The sequence below is a fragment of the Aquarana catesbeiana genome, linkage group LG01 (assembly GCF_042186555.1).
Source record: "Aquarana catesbeiana isolate 2022-GZ linkage group LG01, ASM4218655v1, whole genome shotgun sequence".
NCBI lineage: Eukaryota > Metazoa > Chordata > Amphibia > Anura > Ranidae > Aquarana > Aquarana catesbeiana.
Window position 1 is genome coordinate 146414949 of NC_133324.1, and position 26008 is coordinate 146440956.

The 26008-nt window shown below is 44.2% G+C and overlaps 1 protein-coding gene across 3 annotated transcripts in view; it reads right to left on the bottom strand.

Moving 5' to 3' along the window:
- Positions 1–26008, bottom strand: part of ACOT12 (acyl-CoA thioesterase 12) — a 129449-nt gene that overhangs the window by 59884 nt on the left and 43557 nt on the right. For all 3 annotated transcript variants that reach the window (XM_073624443.1, XM_073624444.1, XM_073624442.1), the window contains 2 exons: positions 25190–25259; positions 14–74 (listed from right to left, as the gene is read on the bottom strand). In XM_073624443.1, coding sequence (XP_073480544.1) covers positions 14–74; positions 25190–25259 — 131 coding nt within the window. The remainder of the gene's footprint in view (positions 1–13; positions 75–25189; positions 25260–26008) is intronic.

The following is a 26008-nucleotide window of genomic DNA, read 5'->3' on the forward strand; positions in this document are numbered from 1 at the left end:
TGAAGTTCTTTACCTCCATGCTGGTGTTAAAAGCTCGATTTACTTTTGCTTTAATGCAAATTTGTTGTCCAATTCTGCAAAAAATAAATATATAGATGTATATTACATTATTACATAGTAGGTGAGGTTGGGGGGGGGGGGGGGGGGAGAAGAAGGACACAAGTCCAACCTATGAATATCTATACCCATCTGTAACTATTGCATATCTATAGAATATCTATATAACAAAATACAGGTGCTTGTGTATATTCAATGCAGTATAGGATATACCACAGAAGTAATAGTAGTTATTAAGTATGTTAAAAATATCAAAGAAAAAAAAAAAACAATAAAGTGGTAACTTGGCATACTTAGAAGAAACTTGAAATTTCATACATAAAGAATCAAGTCTAGTAAAATGCCCCCTTCATCCTTATTCGACTCCAACCATGCCAACACATTTTTAATAGTTATGGCTTTTAAAATTTAACTGTAGGCATTACAAAAAAAACAAAAAAAAAAAAAACAAAACAGTTACACTTACGTGCTCTGTGCAATGGTTTTGCACAGAGCAGCCTGAAACCTCTTCTTGGGTCCTCAGCCTCTTATAACCCCCTGTACAGTAACAATCAGACTGAGAGACAGATGAGAGGAGAGGGCCAAGTTTTCTACATTCATATGTGCTGACCAGAACATGCTGACAGGAGGATGGAGCAGAAAGGACTTCATTAATCACTAGGTGACCTAGCTGTGTAAATCTCAGGACTGGCTGGATAGAAACAGTACAAAATGCTTTGGCAGGCAAGTGTAATATAATATAAATACATACAGTTTTCATAGTCCTAAAATCCCATTAAAAGGGTATTTTAAAGTAGAGGTAAACTGTTTTTCACTTGTACCTTCAGGTAATCCTGTAGTAAGGCTTACCTGTAGGTACCATAAATATATCCTAAACCTGCACCATTTAGGAGATAATCACACTGCATGCAGCCGGTGACGTCACCGGCGCATGAGCTCTGAAGGAACAGCATGCACGTGCTGTCCCTGCAGAGTCCTGTGCCGCAGGTCTGACTCCCGCATGATGCATACTAGCACATTATGCCTTTACCTTGCAGGGTTTAAAAAATAAATAAAAACAAAAAGCACACACACACTACACACTGGTGCGGTCGCCAACCACGTTAAATATTTGGCTTTTTGCCTGTAATTCAGCAGTACTTTTTTTTTTAGAGCTTAAACACAGACATTAGGAGAGTCCACAAAGTTTACTTGCTTACGAGCCACAATCAGACACTTGGCAAGTGGTATACCACCAAGCTAATCCCAAGATACATTCATGGGAATTTGCTGAAATTACACAGCTGTGGGTTTGTAGGGCAGAAGATTCAGTAAAGACGTCATAGTACATGATATCATCCCTCAGGCAAGCTTTTAGTGCTGATCACTTCTAGCTCACATTAGAAACGGATTCAGGTAGGGAATGCTCAGGTAGGGTACAAAAAGCATAGTCTGCCAGTAATAAAAACAAGATATGAATTGGTGATCTGATAAACTGGTGCTGGCAGCAGATCAGTTAAGTGACAGAGGTATGGGTTCTCCAGAGGCACGATTCTCCAGCAGAAGTACATACACGAAAACCGAGAGGGGAGCAGCACCATTGATAACCACATAACTATGCTCACAGCATTGTACATGGATGTCATAGTAGGTGAGGTTGAAAAAAGACACAAGTCCATCCTATGTGTGTGATTATGTGTCAGTATTACATTACATATCCCTGTATATTGCGGTCATTCAGGTGATTATCTAATAGTTTCTTGAAGCTATCAATGCTCCCCGCTGAGACCACCGCCTGTGGAAGGGAATTCCACATCCTTGCCACTCTTACAGTAAAGAACCCTCTATGTAGTTTAAGGTTAAACCTCTTTTCTTCTAATTGTAATGAGTGGCCACGAGTCTTATTAAACTCTCTTCTGCGAAAAAGTTTTATCCCTATTGTGGGGTCACCAGTACAGTATTTGTAAATTGAAATCATATCCCCTCTCAAGCGTCTCTTCTCCAGAGAGAATAAGTTCCGTGCTCGCAACCTTTCCTCATAACTAAGATCCTCCAGACCCTTTATTAGCTTTGTTGCCCTTCTTTGTACTCGCTCCATTTCCAGTACGTCCCTCCTGAGGACTGGTGCCCAGAACTGGACAGCATACTCCAGGTGCGGGCGGACCAGAGTCTTGTAGAGCGGGAGAATTATCGTTTTCTCTGCAGTTGATCCCCCTTTTAATGCATGCCAATATTCTGTTTGCTTTATTAGCAGCAGCTTGGCATTGCATGCCATTGCTGAGCCTATCATCCACTAGGACCCCCAGGTCCTTTTCCATCCTAGATTCCCCCAGAGGTTCTCCCCCCAGTGTATAGATTGCATTCATATTTTTGCCACCCAAATGCATTATTTTACATTGAACCTCATTTGCCATGTAGTCGCCCACCCCATTAATTTGTTCAGGTCTTTTTGCAAGATTTCCACATCCTGCGGAGAAGTTATTGCCCTGCTTAGCTTAGTATCGTCTGCAAATACAGAGATTGAACTGTTTATCCAATCCTCCAGGTCGTTTATGAACAAATTAAATAGGATTGGTCCCAGCACATAACCCTGGGGAACCCCACTACCCACCCCTGACCATTCTGAGTACTCCCCATTTATCACCACCCTCTGAACACGCCCTTGTAGCCAGTTTTCAATCCATGTACTCACCCTATGGTCCATGCCAACGCACCTTATTTTGTACAGTAAACGTTTATGGGGAACTGTGTCAAATGCTTTTGCAAAATCCAGATACACCACGTCTACGGGCCTTCCTTTATCTAGATGGCAACTCACCTCCTCATAGGTTAATAGATTGGTTTGGCAAGAACGATTCTTCATGAATCCATGCTGATTACTGCTAATGATATCATTCTTATTATTAAAATCTTGTATATAGTCCCTTATCATCCCCTCCAAGAGTTTACATACTATTGATGTTAGGCTAACTGGTCTGTAATTCCCAGGGATGTTTTTTGGGCCCTTTTTAAATATTGGTGCTACATTGGCTTTTCTCCAATCAGCTGGTACCATTCCAGTCAATAGACTGTCTGTAAAAATTAGGAACAACGGTCTGGCAATCACCTGACTGAGTTCCCTAAGTACCCTCGGATGCAAGCCATCTGGTCCCGGTGATTTATTAATGTTAAGTTTCTCAAGTCTAATTTTAATTCCGTCCTCTGTTAACCATGTAGGTGCTTCCTGTGTTGTGTCATGAGGATAAACACTGCAGTTTTGGTTACTGAAGCCCCCCGATTCACTCGTGAAGACTGAGGAGAAGAATACATTCAATACCTTTGCCATCTCCCCATCCTTTGTAACCAGATGTCCTTCCTCATTCTTTATGGGGCCAATATGGTCTGTCCTCCCTTTTTTACTGTTTACATACTTAAAGAATTTCTTGGGATTTTTTTTGCTCTCCTCCGCTATGTGTCTTTCATGTTCTATCTTAGCCAACCTAATTGCACCCTTACATTTCTTATTGCATTCTTTATAAATTCTGAATGCTGTGGATGATCCCTCAACCTTGTATTTTTTGAAGGCCTTCTCCTTTGCTTAAATATGCATTTTTACATTGGAGTTAAGCCATCCAGGATGTTTGTTCGCTCTTTTAAAAATTTATTACCCAATGGGATACATTGGCTAATGCCCTTATTTAATATGCTCTTAAAGCAAACCCATCTCTCCTCCGTATTCTTTGTTCCTAATATTTTATCCCAATTTATGCCTTTTAGCAAGGTTTGTAGTTTAGGGAAGTTGGCTCTTTTGAAATTCAGTGTCTTTGTGTTCCCTTCATGTCTCCTATTTGTGTGATTTATACTGAAACTAATTGACCTGTGATCGCTGTTACCTAAATTGCCCCGTATTTCCACATCTGTTATCAGGTCTGTATTGTTGGTAATCAGTAGATCTAGTAATGTTTTATTTCTAGTTGGTGCGTCTACCATCTGACCCATAAAATTGTCCTGCATGTCATCAGCAAGAACTAGGGTTGCACCGATACCAACCATTTGCACAATATTGGTATTTGTGCAAATGCTCCAATACCTGAAGCCGATACTTTAAGGCTTGGCTCTTTCAGCTGTCAGCAGAATTCCTCCACTGACAGCTGAAATGGGGGAAAAAAAAAAAAAAAAAAAAAAAAAAGCTGCCAATCAGTTAGGGAGCAGGGTCACTACATCCTTAAAAACCGATGACTCATTCAGCTGTCAGTGGGGTTCCCCTGTTGACAGCTGCAGTGTAAAATGAAGTCCCGGCAATTGGACCTGTCAAAAAATAAATAAAAGCAGCCGGGAAAGGTTCATCAACAACATTGCTCAGCCGCTAAAAACAGAAAGGTAAAAAGAAAGCTTGTTTCTTTTTGTAGCTTTCCGTTTCATAATCTACAGATCAAAGGGATAAACTTTGATGTGCAGATGTAGAGAGTTTAAAGCAACCGGTCAAGTAAAATACATTTTTTTTATTAAAATGTTGCTCAATTTTAACCCCTTATTAACCCTTAATTTACTCCAATCAGCCTTAATTAGCTCCTTATTCTCCTTCACCATGTAATTATTTTCCTGCTGATTTTATTTCATTTTTTCCCCACTTCTATTTTATGAACTATTAATAAATTAAAACCTTTGTTTGCTTTGTTAATGTTTTTACACTGTTAACATAGTTACACATTTCACATTGAAAAAAAAAAAAAAAAAAAAAAAAAAAAAAAAAAAAAAAAAAAGAAAATGAAGAAGAAGATAATAATTTAATTTGTAAATATCTTTTTAAAGCCTTGTACTAGGGATGCATCAATACCATTTTTTTTTTTTTTAACACCGAGTACCGATACTACTCCTGCCCCCCCCCAAGTACTCGCCGATACCGATTACCGATACCCATCGCCTAGGAAAGGTAGATACAGGGGTGGTTTGGGAAGTGGGGGTTGTTAGGGAGTTGGGTGAGGCCAGGGTGAAATGGGGATCATGGGGTGAGGGATTTGGGATGAAAAAGGCTATGATCGCTTGGGGGAGAAAGGATGGGAGGGTCATTGGGAGACATGGGGCAGAGGTGACAGCTGGTGGAGGGAAGGAGGGCACAGTAACACAGGGCACAGTACAGGGGGGCACAGCACAGGGGTTTAGGAGGGCAGGGATCAGGCACAGTACAAGCAGAGTGTAGGGTTCAGGCAGAGTGCAGGGTTTAGGGTACAGTACATACAGAATGCAAGGTTCAGGCACATTACATGCAGAGTACAGGGTTCAGTTCTCCACCACTCCTTTCCACTGCATTCTCGGCCACATGATCCCCCATCCATCCCTCCTCAGCTCTGACCTGTGTTCACACCTCTTCTACTGCCTTTCATCTTCCAAACCCTCCCTTAAAAGCTACATCCTGCACATGCCTTACCGCTGTACAAAATGTAAAGTACCCGGCCAGCTCTAGAAGACATCCCTCACTGCAAGAGCTGCCTCTCTGCAGCCAGATCATCCGGGGGTGTCGGCATCCAGGTCAGAGAGAAAGTGCAGCCTACCTCTGGAGGCCCCTCTCCCACCCCTGACAGTACTACCTGGAGTGCCAGCATCTCCCTTGTCACCGCACTGTACTCATTGAGACAAGCTTTCAAAAAGCCCCGATCCTAGTACAGATTTAGACGACAGGCTGGGACTGATGTATCCAGTTCAGGTCTGAGGTCACTTCTGGTATCTGTTTAGGGTATCGGAGCATTTTCGCGAGTACCGCCGATACTTGTGAAAATGCCTCGTATTGGCACCGATACGCAATATCTGTGTGAAGCGCCCTACTCCCGTAGGAGCGGCTGAAAGTTTGTTCTACCCTGGAGCTTTTGCCATCCCTCTACTCCTCAATATAGAACATGCAGACAGTCAAATGAAAGTGAACTATATACAAGTTTATTGTGGATTCCATATGAAAGGCAGCATCATGTTGGAAAGTCACTTTGAACAATGCAGCACTATACTGAAAAGTCACTCTGAATAACTCAGCAGGGTTGGATGATATATTATCCTCAGATTACATAAGCCCCAAGTAGTAGAAGTAGACCTCCTATTGCATAACATTCCCTTGTGTGGTGCATGTTTCCTTCTTCCTCTTTACCGCCACTTCCTGACTTCCATGACTGCAGCACTACGATTCTCACATCATGAATGATTCCTTCAATCACATTCAGAAGGTGACTTCTGGATTCCCCAAGAGTATCAGTTCTCTAGGGCCCAGCTCAATTACCCTGAACACGCGCACCGATCCCTGTAAAGTCTCTCATAGGTACTGTTTCCCTTTGGGTTATACTCACTTGTGTTTGAGTAATGATCCATGTCGCACACGGAAAATCCTCGCCCATTCTTGGTTGTCAGTATTGGCAGCGATTTGGAAGAAGTAGTTCAGTTCTTTTCCATACGCATGGCTTTGCAGTTCCTCTCCTCTCACTTGAGGAAAGCATCAGTGCTACATCAGTGTCTGAATCCTGTTTCCTGGGTCTCTTCTCCACACCGAGCACAGGTCCCTCTTCCGAGGGGGATCTCCTATGCCAGGCTCCTCTCACTTTCCATGCAGAACAAGAACCCCCAGGAAACATGTGACCAGGCCTTAAATACAAGTCCTGCCCCTGTCCCAACAAATTAACCATTGGTCCAGAGACGTCTTCCCAAAAGCTACCTGTCACTCACACTTATATTCCTTCTGTCTTCTAGGCCAGCCCCCAGAAAACAAAGTAAACTGTTCAAGCAGAGTGCAGGGGGTCACACCCTCCTCTACACTATTAAACCTCCCCAGAAATCAAACCCCACCAGAATACACTGCAGAGTGAGAGATTCTGGGAAATTTAGCCTATTTTAACACTAAACTTACTATTGTAGCACTCACCAAAACTGGTGGGCGCTACATGTGCAACCCTACTTTGTACCATATCTGACAGATGGAGTGTAAACAAAACTGTTGCAGAAGGTATTGGTAATTGGTATCGACAAGTTAAAAAAAAAAAAAAAAAAAAAAAAGGGACCGGTGAATCCCTAGCAAGAACTTTTCCTAGTCAATCCATAGAAAGCAATTATTTTAGTGTTGAGTATATTCTGGAGGTAACCTACAGTCTTTTTGGATCTCTTTACGTCACAAAGAAGTCTCGATCCCCAAGACCCTAGCTTCACCCACCTGCTGCTGTCATTAAAAGGGGTATGCAAGTTATTTCGTTTTTGCTGCAAGATGCAAGCCAAAAACGCTTATATCTTGGTGCTAGAGTCCCTGAGAATTATAAGGAGTTAGTACGATTCAAAATGGTGCCATACACCGAAACCTGAATAATCCTCATCAACTATCCAAAAAATGTGGATGGATAAACCCTTCTACGATATCGATGGGTACCACCTATACAGGGTGCATCACAGACAAGGACTAAACTACTAAACAAAAAGTAGTAATTATTTTCAAATGACAACTGTGTGAAGAAATTACAGTAAAATATAGGACAGTGACTGCCCAGCTTCACATCAATCATCATCCTGCTTTACACAGACATTTCTTTAATCGACAACATAAATGGGATCAAATTAAGTGGATTTTGAGCAGGGTGAAAGCATCGGGTGCACACAGACCACACGAATTAAACACCCTCTGAACATTTTATTTAATTGTCCAATATCAAGGAGCAAAGCATCACTCCTTGCTAAGCTGTGCTATTCATCTTAATAAATGGAAGGCTTTTGTGGCAGAAAATGTCCCTGAACATCCATTGAAACCATTTACTTATTCCAGCTCCCATCCATTTAGAGTATTCATTTAGCTTGTAACCTGGAACAATTCTTGTCAGGAAGACAGAAGAGGTCTGTGGAGTGAAAATAGGCCACTGCTTAGAGGACTGTGCTAGAAGTTTTCCATTCTCAGCTGCCAGGGTACATCGCAACCAATTGGAGAAGGGGAGGCAACTTCATATGATCTGCTATTTAAATTCCTGACCGCATCACTGAATGCCACCTAAATATAGACAATGATGACAGCATGGGGAAGATACAGCACTGCACATCACTTACAAAATAATCAGCAGAAATACCTGTATTTATGTGAACACATTACTAGCCTGATAATACATCAGATTACAGAGCCATGCTAACCACCATTTACTGCTAAACAGTTAACAGGCCCTGTTAACCCTTTAGTCTTTTTTTTTTTTTTTTTTTTTAGAGCTAAACACCTCTACACTGAATGGATGCTGCACTTCATCCCTCGTGTCCTAAGCCCCCCTATTGGTCCTTCAATGCAAAAAGCAGAAGTACTGTCTAAAAAAAAAGTTTGTACTGGAAGAGGTGCGTACAATTTTAGCTGTCCACACTGCCATCTACTAATCATTTTGACATACAGTTTTAACTGAAGGTAGGAAAAAAAAAAAAAAAAAATTACCTCTTGCTGACTAACACATGTATGCAATAGCAGGATGGGTGGGCCTTAATATCCAGTCACCGCACATAGGCATCCACGGGGCTCTGAGATTCTTTGCTGAGAGCGCACCTTGCACACTGACCAAGCTGTCACCAACAGTCAGTTTGCAATCAGAAGCCCGTGGAATAGGCTTCCAATCATGTGACCACCGTGACAGCGATGATGTGATTGGCAAGCCACCTCTGCCTCCTGGCATTAACATCCACTTAATGGGCTGCCGGGAGGTGACAGCAGCAAGGTGTTAGAGTGAACCTGTGCTGTACCCATACGGGCCAGGTTAGCCCAAATAGTTCTAAAGTCTTTAAAGTGTTTCACCTTAAAGCAGAGTTCCACCCAAAAGTGGAACTTCTGCTTATCTCCGATTCCTCCCCCCGACAGGTGCCACATTTGGGGGGGGGGGTTGGAGCGGGTACCCGTTACCCGTTTTTTGTAGGTACCCTGTCCCCACTTCCGGAAGACCAGGCTGCGGTGAATTAAGTCAGCAGCTCAGCCCCCCCTCCTCCCTCCCCTTCTGCCGGGCCAGTGAGAGCACAGCGCACTTCACGCATGCGCAGTAGGGATCCAGCCGTGAAGCCGAAAGGCGGCAGCACCCGACCAGCCAATGTAAACATCGGCTGCAGTGCCGATATCGCTGGACTCCAGGACACGTAAGTGTCCTAATGTTAAAAGTCGACAGCTACAAAGGGGTGGGCGGAACTCCGCTTTAATGCATTCTCTGCATTAGGGTAAAAAAACTCACCACTACCTGTCCTACTCACCCCCCTGTCCTGAAACACTGACCTGGCTTCATGTCGCTTCTCCAGCACCTCTCCCCTGCTTCCAGCTTTCAGAGGAGAGCATCCGGAGCTCCTACTACCTTCACTCGTACTCCTGTGAACAGTGAACATGGTTTGCCAGCACTATATAGACAATTGCAGTTTACCCACCCCTTTGCAGGTCACTGTACAGAGGGAATATGGATGAGAGGAACATTGTTCCTCTGCAGCCTCCGTAGGTGTCACCAGGAAAGCAGCGGTCCAATTGGACACTGCAACACTGGTCAATCTTTAGTAGGGGGCAATGCTTATAAAATAGCAGTGCCCCTCTCCAGTTGACGTGGAGTTGCAAAGTGGATAGGGAAGGGACAGGATCTGTGCTGGATAAGCACAGCTTATTTAGCCCTAGGAGGAGGGACAGACCAGGGACACCACTGGATGGCTCTGCTAATTTTTGGACTCTGGTGCTGTGACAAAGGTTCTGGATTACATCTTTTAAGAGCTGCTACACTGCCTTTACAGTCACCTCTTTACCCAGATGCTGGTAATGTAAACCTTATATAGGGACAATCTTCATGCTGGATTTACCCCAATGTGCTGCTTAGATTCCTGAGAACTTCTGTAACAGTGTTGAAGGTGTTACTGAGGTGCTGACACCATAGTATTTCAAACTGTTAAGCCAAGTACCTTGCCGTTGCTGCTGTTGATTTAACAAAACAATAGTGGCACTTCACTCGGTCTACCATTCTTTCATACTGGGTACAAACCCACAACTGTATGTATATAGACACACACACGGCTCGGGAGCGTGCACACAGTTGCCTCCTTAGCATTGGGCTTCCTAGAGGAGGCACCCAAAAGAGGGGGCAGCCAAAAGCACTGGCAGAGACTGCTAGAAGAGGAGGTACAGTAAGTGACCCTTCTATGCAATATCATTGCACAGAGAAGGTAAGTATAACAACTATGAACAGAATATGTAGTCATGGACTTTTGTTTGGACATATAGCAGACAAATTGGAGTACCAAAAAAAAAAAAAAAACTTTATTATGCATCATCTATAGGCTGGATTGATGTGAACAGAATTTGTTGCCAAGATACTTAGAGCCACCTCTTTGGTATATATGTGCCTTGACTATCTGTTTTTATGATGATTTACTCACATTGGGTCTAAATGGTTCCCCGTTAGGAAGTCGTCCCATTTTAAAATTATGTGTAGAAGATGATTGGCTGTTTGATTGTACCTGCATTTCCCACTAGAGAGGCAGTGGCTTCACCTTGGCTTACTCATTTGCAACTCTATGCGCAACACACATATGCTATGAGTTCCAGGCTACTCTACTGGCTAATAATACTCTAAAATTAGGAGTGGATTCTGTCACGTGTGCTCTTGATGAAGAAGAAGGATTTCCAAAACACGTTGAGTCCACATGTGAACTGTAAAATCGGAATCTTTGCATGTTGTGTGTGAACCCCCTATCTGAAAAAATTATTTTACATGTTGTGTAATAAAGTTGTTTTTATGGTACTAAAGCGGAGTTCAACCCAAAAATGGAACATCCGCTTTAAGTGATGGTGACCCCCCTGACATTGCATTTGGCATGTCTTTTTTTTTGGGGGGGGGGGGGGCAGATACCCTCTTTTTAGAGGCATCCAGCTCCCACTTCCTCCCGGGGCTCCAGAAGAAAGTTCCTCTCCCTCCTCCTTCCCATCTTCTGGGACACATCACAGGTCCCAGAAGATTCCCCAGCAATTCACAGCGCGGCTCGCGCATGCGCAGTGTGTGCCTAGCTGTAAAGTCACAGCTGGGCGCCCACAGTAAGAATGCCTGCGCCGTGGAGAGGGGGAGAAGAGCAAGGCTTTGTACGCCCGCATCACTGGACCTTGGGACAGGCAAGTGGCTGATTATTAAAAGTCAGCAGCTACACCTTTTGTAGCTGCTGACTTTAATTTTTTTTTATTTTTTTTTTCCCTCCTGGTGAAACTCCGCTTTAAGAAGCTTTGCAGAATCCATGAAAGTAGTCCCAATCTCAAGTTTGGGAATGTTAAACACAGATCTAAAGAGTAGTATCACTTTAAACACGTTGTTAGCAGGAATTGTCAATCTTCAGGGCTACTAGAATCCTGTTGAAACCTCTAGAAGCTTAAAAACCACTTAAAAAGCAGTAGTGTACAGGTCAGACAAGTCACGATGAACATAATGGCCACAGAGCTTGCACCTCGTGAAAAAGTAATAAAACAGTTACCACACTTCTGTCCTTATAGGATACCTCCAGTGGACCAGTAAAAATAAAATTATAGTCTGGCTCCTACACAACATGTGTGGAAAAACTTGTATGGCACCAGACTGTTGTAAGGGAAATAAAATGAGCTCAGTAATTGTAGAGTTTTTGCCCAAGTAAATGGCATTTTGTGTACCGAGCTTGTACACAGTCTCTAAGCACCAAATAGTTGGAGCAGGGAACAGCTGAGTCTACCTAGTAGCAAAAGCTGTACACAGGCCCTGTAATGATCAGTTGTAACTGCCACTGTTACATGACATGGTTCTGAAGACCCCAAATAGTGTTAAAATAAACCTTTGACTTACCGGTGACGATATTTCTACGAGCCTTTCAGGACAGCACCTTGGAGAGAGCGTAGCTCCACCTCTTCACAAGAAACACTGCGTGACAACGCCCCTTTTAAAAACAGCCGCTTCCAGCATGCCTTCAGTTATTACCGAAAAGACCTGACGTGCTGGAAGATATAAGCAGACAATTACCAAGCCCCATAATTATACTTTACATATGATAACCTAGGGAGGGAAGTAGGCTGCTGTCCTGAAAGGCTCGTAGAAATACTGTCACCGGTAAGTCTAACTAGGGTTTTCTCCCTTCGCCTTTCAGGACAGCACCTTGGAGATAACCGAGCATTTCAGAGTTGGACCACTGCCTGTAAAACCTTCCTACCAATGGATTGGTCTGAGGCTGACAGTAGATCCAAACGGTAATGCCTTATAAAAGGTCGAAAAACTGGACCACGTGGCAGTTTTACATATTTGCTCAAGTGATGCCCCGGCCCTCTCTGCCAAGAAGAACAACGAGGAAAGGTTCTTTCTGGAGGTTCCAGGTCTAAGGATAGGTAAGCTTCTTTAATGGCTTGTTTTGGCCATCTTCCTAGGGTACTTTTGGAGGCTACTCCCTTTGCAACTCCCTTCCATCAAGGCGAAGAGTGAAGATGATTTCCTAATACTCCTTGTGATCTCTAAATACCTTAGGAGGCACCTTCTAACGTCCAGAATGTGGAAGGCCTCTTCACCTGGCCCAGAAGGCAAGGGGAAAAGGTAGGGAGAATGATCTCCTGTGTGAAAGGCCGAGGGAACTTTAAGCAGGAAGGCTGGGTCCGTCCTTAGGACTATTCTGTCCGGCAGACATCTCATAAAAGGCTCTTTGGCTGATAATGCCTGTATTTCACTAATTCTATGGGCAGATGTCACTGCGACCAAAAGCATAGTCTTTAGTGTTAGAAATCTAAATGATGTTTCTTCTATCGGCTCGAACGGTGAGTCCCTGAAGAACTAAAGATAAATCCCACTTGAGAAAAGTAATAAGAGGTCTAGGCCTAATTTTTGCCATAGCCCTAAAGAACCTAACTATCAAGGGCTCCCTTGACAGGGGTTTTTTTTTTTTTTTGGAAAAAACACTGATAAAGCAGCTACCTGCATTTTGAGGGTATTCGCTGCCAAACCCTTCTCCATATCTTTCTGGAGAAATTCTAAAACTGAAATACTAACTAAATTAAATTAAATTTTTTGCTGGAACACTAGGAATTGTAACACTTCCAGACTTTGAAGTAGATAGCCCTGGTGACCTTCCTACTGGCAAGAAGGGTGCTGATGAGCTTTTCCGAGAGTCCCTTTTCCCTTAATATATCCTCCTCAGAAACCAGGCCGACAGATTGAGGTAAGCTGGATCTGTATGGAAAATCTGCCCTTGAAACAGAAGATCCGCCTTGAGTGGTAATCTCCGGGGGGGGGGGTTTGCTGAGAGCTCTACTAGGGTGGAAACCTAGGGTTTCTTTGGCCAATAAGGGGCGATGAGTATCAGACTTGTGGACTCCACTCTGAATTTTGCTAACACCCGCAGTATTTGTTGAAACCGAGGAAAGGCGCAAGACAAAAGGGAAGTCCCATTTGTGGGCGAACGCATCCACTCCGAGGGCTTGATCCTGCCTCTGAAGAGAAAAAAAAGCTGGTGCTTTTGCATCTTTGATTTGCAAAGAGGTCCACTTGAGGAAAGCCCCACCTCTCGGAGATCACCACAAATAGCTCCTGGTTTAGAGAAAACTCTGCTTCTTTTATTTCTCTCCTGCTGAGGAGATCCGCCAGGGTGTTTTTCGTGCCTTTCAAATGGACTGCGGACAACGAGGCCAATTTTTTCTCTGCCCAGCTCAGGATCTGACGAGCTAGTTCCATTAGAGTCTTGCTCTTTGTGCCCCTTGTTTTGTTAGGTATAAAAACTGCGGTCAATGTTGTCCGAGTGTACCTGGACATGTTGACCTTTTAGAAACTGCTGGAAACAAAGGAGGCTTAGGTGGATAGCCTTCAACTCCCTCCAATTTGAGGACCTTCTTGCCTCAGGTTTGGACCATACCCCCCTGAGTTGTCCGTTCCTCAAGGTGAGCTCCCCACCCCCCATGCACTTACATCTGTTAACCTCCGAGTTACTGGGAAAGTCCATGGGAGGCCTTTTGGAGGCGTTTTCCTGATCTCTCCACCACCAAAGTGATCCTTTTCCTTTACCCCTATTCTGAACTTCTCCAGAGGTTCTTGGTGTGACCAGTTCAGAAAAATGTCCGCCTGTAGGGGTTGAGCATGAAACTTGGCCCACTGTACTGAAGGGACTGCTGCTGTCAATAGACCTAGAACAGACATGGCTTGCTTTACAGACACCTGTGTGTTGGTTTGAAATATCTTCAGAGCCACCTGCATCTTTTCCACCTTCTCTTGAGGGAGGAAGATTCTTTGTTCTATTGAGTCCATTTCGTACCCCAGAAACCTTACTCTTTGAGATGGCACCAGATTTGATTTCTGAAGGTTCAGAAGCCAGCTCAAACCATTTAAATGTGCTTGGGTTACCTGCAGGTTGATCTCTACTTGGTCTTTTGAGTTGGCAAACAGCAGTAAATCGTCCAAGTAGAATACTATTGGGATCCCCTTCAGTCTCAGGGACTCCAGAGCTTCTGCCATCACTTTTGTGAATACCCGGGGAGAGGACGATAAGCCGAAAGGCAGAGCCCTGAACTGCAGGCGCCAAACCTTCCTCCCACCCAGATTAAAACGCTAATCGCAGGAACTTCTGTGATGAGGCTGCGATTGGTATATGGAGATTGGCGTCTCTCAGATCGATAGACGCCATGCAACATCTGGGGGTAGATTTCTCACTGAGAAAATTGTATGCATCCTGAATTTTTTGTGGACTGGTTCGGAATTTTCAGGTTGAGAATCAGCCAAAATTTTCCTGAAGGTTTATTGACCAGGAAAATGGAGTAAAACCTCTTCCCCTCCTGATCTTTCAGGACTTGGGAGATGACACCCCGTTGCATCAATTCTCTTAACAGATCTCATAGCCAAGGCCTTCTCCTGATCCCTTGGGAGGTTTGTCACATAAAACCGACTGGGAGGTGTCTGTAAAAACCTCTAGCCGATATCCCTGATGGATTAAATTCAGAACAAAAGGGGCTTTCTGTTGCTCTTTCCCAAGCTGGCAAGAAATCCTGTAGCCTCACACCTACTGGGAGATGGTGATTGCTTTTTTTGGGGTCTGCTCAGGAGGTCTAAAGAGCATCCCTCCTCTGCCTCTCCAGGGCGTTTTCTGGGTTTGATCCCTTTCCTTATGATCCTGTTGAAAAGGACGAAAATTCTTCCTTTGCTGCCCTGTCTTTCTGTGGGAAAGCCTTTTTCTTATCAGCTGTCCTATCAAGGATTGTTTCCAACTCTGGTCCAAAGACCAGGTCACCTGTAAAAGGGATCCCATAGAGTTTTACCTTTGATGCTGAGTCACCTGACCAGGTTTTCAGCCAGAGAGCCCTCCTGGCAGAGTTAACAAGCGCTGAGGATCTGGCTGACATCCTGATGGATTTGGCTGAGACATCAGCCATATGTTTGACCGCTCTCAAAAAGGGTAGGGAAGGACTCCAACAGATCTTTTCTAGAAGTACCTGCTACCACATGACCTTTGAGTTGTTCTAGCCAACACTCCATATTTCTAGCAACAACTATAGTGGCCATCACCGGTTTAAGGTTAGATAGGGACAAGTCCCAGGCTCTCTTTAAAAGCGCATCTGCTCTTTTATCCATGGCGTCCTTCAACATGCCCATATCCTTAAATGCCAGATCTGTCCGTCTGGACACCTGAGAAAAAGCGGCATGAATTTTTGGTTTCTTGTTCCAAACTAACACTACGTCCTCTTCAAAAGGAAACTAGCCTTTTTCTGGATATTTCCATTCTTTTTTGATCGTATCCGAAAAAACTTTGTGAACAGGAAAGACTATGTCTGGCCACCTCCAGCCCGATACATTTGATCATGTATCGATAGCTGGGTCTTCTCTTCTTGAATCTCCAAGGTGGTATATACTGCCTTAAGTAGATCGTCCACCTCTTCCAGTGTTAGTTCGTACCTAGAAGATCCATTTTCTTCTTCCCCCTCATCCTCCAGCTCACTTCCCAAAATCCCAGAAGCGGTAGGAGGATGACTGGATTGGGAGCTCTGTTCCTGGCTGGAACCCTGGCCCTGTTTTTTCAGATGGGAACTTCCTGTCCCTAGGGTCTCTGCTAGTTCTTTTCTGACAGATGAAAAGAGCTCTTTACACTCCTGTGTAGATTCTTCTCGCTAAACCTGCGATGCAGGATTTGCACAGCAGTTTGGGCCAGGAGTCCTTTAATGGGTTCTTGTATGAAGGGCATTTTCTCTGTTGCTCCCTGACAGACATGTGCAGGATGAAAAAAAATGTGTTTTTAGTTTCGATTCGTTATTTAACTAAATTCGTTTAGTTAAATTTGTTGCATTCATTACATTCATTTTCGGGATTCATTTAGTTTCGTATTCAAATTTGAAAAATTCGCCCGTATTCGAAAAAAAAAAAAAAAAAAAAAAAAAACACTATCAAATTCGAATTCGACATTCATATAGAATGAAAGTGGATTTGAATAGAATAGAAAATAATAGCATAGAACAACAATAGAACAGAATAGAAAAAAAAAAAAAAAAAAAACACAACATATTCTAATCTTTTCTATTCAAATTCATTCTGTGCCAAATTCCAATTTTCGAAAGATATAGATATTCCAAAATTCGAATTTCGTATAAAATGAATTTGAATAGAAAACATTAGAACAGTATAGAAGAGAATAGACTAGAAAAACAATAGAACAGAATATATAATATAATATATAGCTTTATTATTTTATATTCTATGTTAATGTATTTTTTAGAAAATAGTTTTTCTATTTTTTTCTAATTTGAATCGAATTTGTTTTCTAATTCGATCGTTTTTTTCGGATTCATTTAAATTCGTTATTTTTGTAATTCGGAAATTCGGATGCATGTGAATTTCCGAATAATGAAAAATTCGTCCGAATTTCGATTCGGAACGAAACGGAATGCACATGTCTACTCTTTGACTTGGCGGTGGCTTTCTGAAAGATAGCAAGACATAACCCCACCCTCTATTAGGGCGACATAGTTGCCAACAGAGAACACACAGAGCAAACACCCCTAAGTGCCCCAGAGTCTCCCTCCATGCTGAAACTGCTAATAGAACACTTCCACTATAGCAGACAGCTGCAGGTCCTAGCATAGACACTCAGAATAAACACACCCAGTGAGAAAAAGAGGTGCCACTGCACCTCTCCTACCTGGGCGCCTGCATCCGCCATCGCTGCTGACAATTTAGCCTCCTCCATTGTGACCGCCGCAGCTGTCGCCTGTGTGCTTTTTAAATAGTTTCATGTGAGAAGCGGAAAGAAGTTCCCGCCAGAACACCAGCCCCTTTCTCCCGCGTTCCAGCAGCTGGAGCCAATCGCTGTTACGCCCCGCTGGAAGTCTCCGCCCCCGGAACTGACGTCACCCGCCCTCCAGGACCTGGCGCCAACATGCTGAGACCAGGCATGTACGCTCAGAATGATCACACCCGCGGCCCCCCCTCCAGCACTCTGGATGGACAACCTCCTGCAGACTATAAACCCTGTGAGCCAGCGAAGGAAGGGACACCGAAGCACCCCTCTCTCGTGCGGGAAGGAGCTGGGTTGGTCAAAGAATAAAGCAAAGAAGGTACTGCTCAAAAACCCCCCTTAAAGAGAGCACAGCCCCTGTGGTTCCCCAAGCAGTGCTTCCATGGCGGAAACACTAAACTGAAGGCATGGTGGAAGCAGCTGTTTTTAAAAGGGACGTTGTCACACAGTGTTTCCTGTGAAGAGGTGGAGCTATGCTCTCTCCAAGGTGCTGTCCTGAAAGGCGAAGGGAGAAAAAAAAAAAAAAAAAGGAAGAAGACTAACAAAATATTATGTACATTATGGTTATTGCTGTTCTATAATAATAATGCTGAAGACATTTAACTAAATGCTAAACAGTACATGAAATATTTTTTTTCATGTGACCGAAAAAGCTTAGGGCTTCACTCCAGGTTCCCATCCAAATAGCTCCGGTGACTCGTACCAATGATGGTGTCAGGCTGAAAGTGCTTTTATGGGCTTAACACTCGGATTCATTCAGATGTGCAGTGGTTTATCTTTCTACCTTGCGATTTATTAATTTTTTCCTTGTACTCTTTAGCGTCAATTTAAAAATAGTTCCACTAATATTTTAGATCTTAGGAACAACAATTGTAGCACTACCCCCACAGGGCTGCTGGTATGTTGCCTGGGTCTTACCCCACTTTTTTCTCGGCAGCCAGGCACAAGGCAGTTCCCACAGCCAGGTGCATATCCACGTTCGCTCGTTACTCCAATAGCCAATCTAGGGGTTTGGTTTTGTTGTTTTATTGGAGAACTTGGATAGGGTAAGGGATATAGTGGGACACTTCCAAACTGAACTAAGCACATAGAAGACCAACTTCCTTTCCTAGTAAAAAAACTTGACTGAAGTCCTTGCAAAGGCACATGCAGACTTCTTCACAGCAGCAAACTGTTTGTAGAACAGAACAATGTCCATTAGCAAGTGTTCTTTGTGTGGGCCCTCAGCCGACTTAGAGCACAAGAGGGTATAACTGTCTAAGGATCCATGTCTGTATTCACAAGGCTCCTACAGCACCACTGGTAGCCTTGAGATGATAGAGAGATATTAGAGAGACACATATACTCACTCAAGTTTAACTTGATAAAGAGACTGAGCTCCATCAAAACTCTGCTGCTTTGATTTACCTCCATTGCAAGACACACAAGTGCTTCTATACTTGTTTTGGATTCCTATGGATATTTCTTTGTGGGTTAGCACCAGGGCATTTACCACACAAAAAAAAAAAAAAAAAAAAAAAAAGAGTGATGGCTACACTTGGAACTATACTGTACAATGCCTTGAAAAAGTATTTATACCACCTTGAAGCTTTCCACATTTTGTCATGTTACAACCAAAAACCTAAATGTGGAAGGAAAATGATAAATGGTTTTCAAAATGCTTTACAAATAAATAACTGAAAAGTGTGGTGTGGCATTTGCATATTTTATTGAAGAAAGTGGCCGCACACTGGAACGAGAAGTTTGCGTGACAGGAATCATTGTCGCATGACAGACAGATGATACAGGACCAAAGTGAACGTCACAAGCACGGTATATCCGTGTGAAACGTTAACTTTGGTCCTGTATCATCTGTCTGCCATGCAACAATACAGATTCCTGTCAAGCAAACTCTCATTCCAGTGTGCGGCCACTTTCTGTCTTCAATACAATCCAGTTATGGTGGCGAGCACCTGGAGGGTTATTGGACCTCGTTGGCCTGAGCAGTGCATGCTTTGTGCATTTGTAGAACCACCTTTCGCTGCAATTACAGCTGCAAGACTTTTTGGGTATATTTCTACCATTCTTTTTTGCAAAATAGCTCAAGCTCTGTCAGATTGCATGGAGAGCATCTGAACAGCAATTCAAGTCTTGCCACAGATTCTCAATTGGATTTAGGTCTGGACATTGACTGGGTCAGTCTAACATGACTATGCTTTGATGTAAACCATTACATTGTCCTGTATTTGGCTCCATCCATCTTCCCATCAACTCTGACCAGCTTCCCTGTCCCTGCTGAAGAAAAGCATCCCCACAACATGACACTGCCACCACCATGTTTCACGGTGGGTATGGTGTGACGTGCAATGTTAGTTTTCCACCACACATAGCATTTTGCTTTTAGGCCAAAAAATAGGATTTTTTAAAACAGCTTACCTGTAAAATCCTTTTCTTTCGAAGGACATCACGGGACACAGAGCCACAGTAATTACTGATGGGTTATATAGGTATCACTGGTGATTGGACACTGGCACACCCTATCAGGAAGTTCATCCCCCTATATAATCCCTCCCCCTTGCAGGGATACCTCAGTTTTGTAGCCAAGCAATATAGTGTATTAGAAGAGGGGCGGGACCTCTGTGTCCCGTGATGTCCTTCAAAAGAAAAGGATTTTACAGGTAAGCTGTTTTTAAAAAATCCTATTTTCTTTCTCGAACATCACAGGACACAGAGCCACAGTAATTACTGATGGGATGTCCCAGAACAATGCTACCTGAGGGGGGGGGGGAACCACGACCAAGTAGGGTGCAATCAGACCTGAGGACCCTGTACCGCTGCCTGCAGTACACTACGCCCAAAGGCGATAGAATCTGGTGAATGTATGAACTGAAGACCAGGTTGCGGCCTTGCAGATTTGAGCCATAGAGGCCTGGTGATGCACTGCCCAAGAAGCACCAATAGCCCTTGTGGAATGTGCCCTGATCTGAAACGGAGGAATCTTCTGTTTCAAACCGTAAGCTTGAATGATCAACTGTCAAATCCATTTAGAAATGGTAGCTTTTGACGCTGCCTGTCCTCTATTGGGACCCTCTGGCAGCACAAACAAAACATCCGTCTTGCGGATCTGAGCAGTTGCCCCCAGATAGGCCTTAACTGCTCTTACTACATCCAACGAATGTAGAGATCTCTCTTCCGGGGAACAGGGATCTGGAAAAAAAAAAAAAAAAAAAAAAAAAAAAAAAAGGAAGATAGAACAATGTCTTGGTTTAAATGAAAATCAGAAACCACCTTCGGTAAAAAACTGGGATGAGGGCGTAGTACCACTCTATCCTTGTGTATAATCAAATAAGGCTCCTTACAGGAAAGAGCTGCTAATTCTGATACTCTTCTAGCAGAAGAGATGGCCACCAGAAAAATTAATTTCCTTGTCAACAAGACCAAAGGAATCTGACTTATTGGTTCAAAAGGCCGTTTCTGTAACACAGCCAGGACCAAATTCAAGTCCCAGGGGTTTAGGGGCGCTTTAAGCGGAGGATTAAGACGCATCACCCCCTGCATAAAGTTTCGGACCAAAGCATGCGAAGCAAGTGGCCGCTGAAATAATACTGATAAAGCAGAGACCTGGCCCTTGATGGTACTCAAGGCCAGCTTCATCTCTAATCCCATCTGTAGAAAATCAAGGATTCTACCTATGACATATTTCCTGGGATGCCAACCTCTGGATTCACACCAGGTTATATAAGCCTTCCAAACTCTATGATAAATCATCCTGGAAGCTGGCTTCCTTGCATCAAGGTAGATATGACAGGACCTGAGAGCCCACGACTCTTCAGAACGTGGGTCTCAATAGCCAAACCGTCAAATTTAGCGTTTGTAAGGAAGGATGGAACACTGGACCTTGAGATAACAGGTCTGGGCGTTCCGGTAGTGTCCATGGGGAACCTACCGTCATCCTTACTATTTCTGCATACCAAGTCCTTCTGGGCCAAACGGGGGGCCACCAGAAGTACCGACTTCCCTTCCTGCCTGATCCTGCGAAGGAGTCGTGGTAGTAGCAGAATAGGCGGGAATGCGTAAATCAGTGAGAACCGATGCCACGGAATCACCAACGCATCCGTCCTGCATGCAAGAGGATCTTTTGTCCTTGCCACAAATCTGTCTATCTTTTTGTTGAATCGGGATGCAAAGAGATCTACATCTGGAACCCCCCATCTTTGGCATATGGCCCAAAAGACGTCGGGATGCAGAGACCATTCCCCTGGAAGTAACTGCTGGCGACTTAGATAGTCCACCTGCCAATTCTCTATTCCCGGGATGAAAACTGCCGATATGCATGGCACATGCATCTCTGCCCAGACTAAGATCTGGTTCACCACTTTGAGCAGCTCGGCTCCGGGTGCCTCCCTGATTGACATAAGCCACTGCTGTGGCATTGTCGGACTGGATCCTGACCGGACAACCCTGTAGCCTGATAGTCCAGGCCTTTAGAGCTAGATGTATCGCCCGGATCTCCAGAATGTTGATGGGTAAGGTCCTCTCTGTCTTGGACCATACCCCTTGGACCGCAGCCTGTTCCAGAACTGCTCCCCAACCTGACAGACTGGCATCTGTTACCACCGTCCAGGTAACCGGTAGAAAGGATTTCCCCTTCTGCAGGTTTTCGGGTATGAGCCACCAATTGAGGCTCTGACGCACAGCATGCGACAGGTGCATCGGAAAGTCTAATGCCTAAACCTTCTTGTTCCAGGTCGACAGAATACTGTGTTGCAGCATTCTTGAGTGAAACTGAGCATAGGGAACCGCTTCGAATGAAGACACCATCTTCCCTAGTAGCCTCATACAAAGGCGGACTGAGGGACCCTTCTTGGTCCTTACTGTCAGAATCAGCTCTCTCAAAGCAGTGATCTTTGCCTGGGGTAGAAATATTTTCTCCTGGCTTGTATCTATAATCAGACCTAAATACTCCAGTCTTCTTACTGGTTTTAGGAAAGACTTTTCTTCCATCGGATAAAGTGTTGAAAACTTTCTCGGCGGAAAAAAACGTTTGTCTGGGTGATCCCACTCAGAATAAATGAGCTTTTCAAGTAAAGTATGAACAGGAAAAGCATATGCTGCTTGGAAAGGTTTCAGTGACCCCAAAGCAGAAGAGGATTCTTTAGCAGTTTCAGGTATGGGCAACTTAAATGTGGAGCGGACCAATCCAGTGAGGATCTGCACTAAGACTTTCTCCTCTTGGGAAGTCGCAGAGGGTCCCTCTCCACCTGATTCCCCCGAAGAGGAATCATCCGTCCCATCCTGAACCTCTGAAAGGGATTCATCTCCTTTATCCCAGAGCTCCTCTGTCTGAGGGTCTTGGGGAACAGAGGAAAGCCTAGAGCGTTTTCTTCCACTGAGTGAAGATGTAATCACGGCCATTAATCTTTCCTCTAGACCATTAATGGTTGAGGAAAAAACCTCTTGTGTAATATATACAGGGGCTGAAGTGCCAGAGGCAGGTGTAGCCCCTGACCCCGATGGCTCTCCCCGGCTAGCCGTCCCTGGCCCATCTTTAGGGGGGGGAGGATGCAGCCGACAGGGGGCCTTCAGAACCTGAACGAGATCCCCAGTGTCTCTGGTTCCTGGGGTGCTTGAACCTCCTCTACCCATAGTGCAAAGCAACAAGGTGTGAGGTATACAAATGAACACTGCCCGCTGAGCGATGTAGTCTGGCTAAAAGCCTTGCTACCCAATGCTCAGTCTGGTGTTACTTCAGTAAATGCTACCTAGGAGAATGCCTGTGTCCCACCTTACATGCGACCGTCAGCTCTGTGTCTCTCAGAAGGCTGAGTGCACCTGTACAGAGTGCCTTTAATAGCCTGCAGCTGGCCTGAGTGGGAGTCTAAGCACTCTGTGCTGACGTCCCGCCCCCTCCTCTACCGCCCCCCCCCCCCCTCGAGTTTTGAAAAAAACGAGCGCTTCCCGCACTGCCGACTCTCCTGTCATGCTTCTGAAGAAAGGCTGGGGATGGGGGGGGGGGGCCAGGGAGGCTGGTAACAAGATCTGCCTGAACGGCTATCTTCAGAGATGGTGGCCATTAGGCCGTAGAGCCCGGGTGGTATAACCACTTTCTAGACCCCTGTGGCCCCTCTCTAGCCTGGGGGGGAACATTCAAACATGAGAAATCCCCCCTTCCACCTTACCTGTTTGCAGCCTGCTTGAGACGCTGGGACATAATCAGCGATTAAAACACCTGAGACAGACAGTCAGCATGTGCAGGTTTGTGCTCTTGGCAGCCCCCGGTGGTCACAATAGGCATAGCATGCATTTACCTTAAAGGAGAAAAGCCACTAGAACTCAAAAATTCTGTGGAATCTCCTCTTACCTTATCCGGCTGCAGGGTGCTGTTTACGCAGACCCAATCTTCACCTCTCACGGTGGGCTCCGTTTGAAAAAAACGTCAGAGACTGGGGCCCCCTACGAATAGGGGGATCCAACAGTTCTGGGACCGTAAAGCACCTTGCCACAAATTAGGAAGTTTAAAGCCATTTTCTGATCTGCGGGGTCCAGCTCTCTAAAAAGAGAAGCATTACGGGTAAAACCTCGTTTCTTCGGACACGAGGCCCGGGTACCATTCAATTCGGCCATGAAAAGACACTTTGAATGGATCCGGTTCGCCTGGCTTGCCCCAGTATAGGATCTTAGGACATTCCCTTTGGAGCTCAGCATAGGACATCTTTACACGTCCATCACCTAAGACACTGGCGTAAAAACTGAGGTATCCCTGCAAGGGGGAGGGATTATATAGGGGGTTGAACTTTCTGATAGGGTGTGCCAGTGTCCAATCACCAGTGATACCTATATAACCCATCAGTAATTACTGTGGCTCTGTGTCCCGTGATGTTCGAGAAAGAAAGTTCAATTTAGGTTTAATCTGACCAGAGCACCTTCTTCCACATGTTTGCAGTTTGCAAGCAGCTATGTGGGGAATACAGCAAACAGGACAACTTACAGCTTGTTTCAACAATGGCTTTCTTCTTGCCACTCTTCCATAAAGGCCAGATTTATGGAGTGCCTGACTAATAGTTGTCCTGTGGACAGATTCGCCCACCTGAGCGGTGGATCTCTGCAGCTCCTCCAGAGTTACCATGGGCCTGCTTCTCTGACTAATGCTCTCCTTGCCCGGTTTGTCAGTTTAGGTGGACAGCCATGTCTTGATAGGTTTGCCATACTCTCCATTTTCAGATGATGGATTGAACAGTGCTCCGTGACATTTTCAAAGCTTGGGATATTTTTTTTTATAACCTAACCCCGCTTTAAAACTTCTCCACAACTTTATCCCTGGTCTTTGTGGTGTGTTACTTGGCCCTCGGCCCTCATGATGCAGTTTGTTCACCAAGGTTCTCTGACAAACCTCTGAGGGCTTCACAGAACATCTGTTTTTATACAGAGATTAAATTACACGCACACACACAATTTACCAATTAGGTGACTTCTGAAGGCAATGGGCTCCACCAGATTTTAGTTAGGGATGACAGAGTAAAGGGGATGAATATAAAAAAAGCATGCCACACTTTTCAGATATTTGTAAAAAAAAAAAAAAAAAAAAAAAATATATATTGAAAAACCATTTATCATTTTCCTTCCACTTCACAATTATGTGCCACTTTGTGTTGGTCTATCACATACAATACATTTACGTTTTTGGTTGTAACATGACAAAATGTGGAAAATTTCAAGGGGTATAAACAAAACACTTTTTCAAGGCACTGTATATAGAAAATCAGTTTCAAGGATCTTCTGACAGGACAAAACACTGGAAATGTACAATTTTTTGACAGAAGCTTCATATGTTGGCGTTTTGCACACTGCTTTCCGTCTGGCCAACAAACTAAATGACTGCTTACAATGTACCTTGAACTTTAGAGCAATTAATGTTCTCACTATCTAAACTAGATCAGCTGTTATTAAAGTCTCAAAGGTGCTAACAAGGAACAATGAGCGGTACCTGGCTGTCTCTTCAATCTGGATGTCATCCACTGATGCTGTCACACAGGCAAAACCAGCATGTCTTTCAGCTGAAAATAAATAGATCATTTAGAGAAGTGGTTCTTAACCCATTTTGAGTCACAGACCCCTTATGAGAGCTATGGACCCCCCCCCCCCCCCCATAAATATTCACATAAACTCAACTCTGCATGCAATTAATATATGTTCTTTATATTATTTACATTTGATTGCCTTATACATATGACAAACATAACATTTGAATAAAGTAACCAATTTTAAACAGATTGTTATTTTTTTTATTTTTTTTTGGTTCCTAAAAGAATATGTTATGCTTAACCTGCTCTGTGCAATGGTATAACAGAGCAGCACTCTTCTGAATCTCCTCTTCTGGGGTCACCCACTGGCACTCCAGGTATCTCCTCCTCTGTGTCTGCCACCATAAAGAAGCGGTTTCCTATAGGGGCACTCATGTGGGGGTCAATCCTGAGCCAGGCTGTGTGTGTACATTGACACACAGCGCGGCTCTGATCCACCTCCCACTCCCTCCTCACTGGCTTTGACAGACAGTGGCACCAGCCAATGGCTACTGCTGCTCTTGGCCAAGCCTCAGAAAAAGGAGAGAGAAGACAGGTAGATGAGTCTTGACAATTTTAATTCTGCCCAATACCATTATTACTAGAAACTATGATTACTAGAAACTGAGAATTAGCACTTGCTATTATGCAGTGGTACAAGGTGGCAGTTGTGCACAGAACGATGATAAAAATGTAAATAGCAAACATGGGCCAACAATAGACACTTAGTAGTCGGCACTATA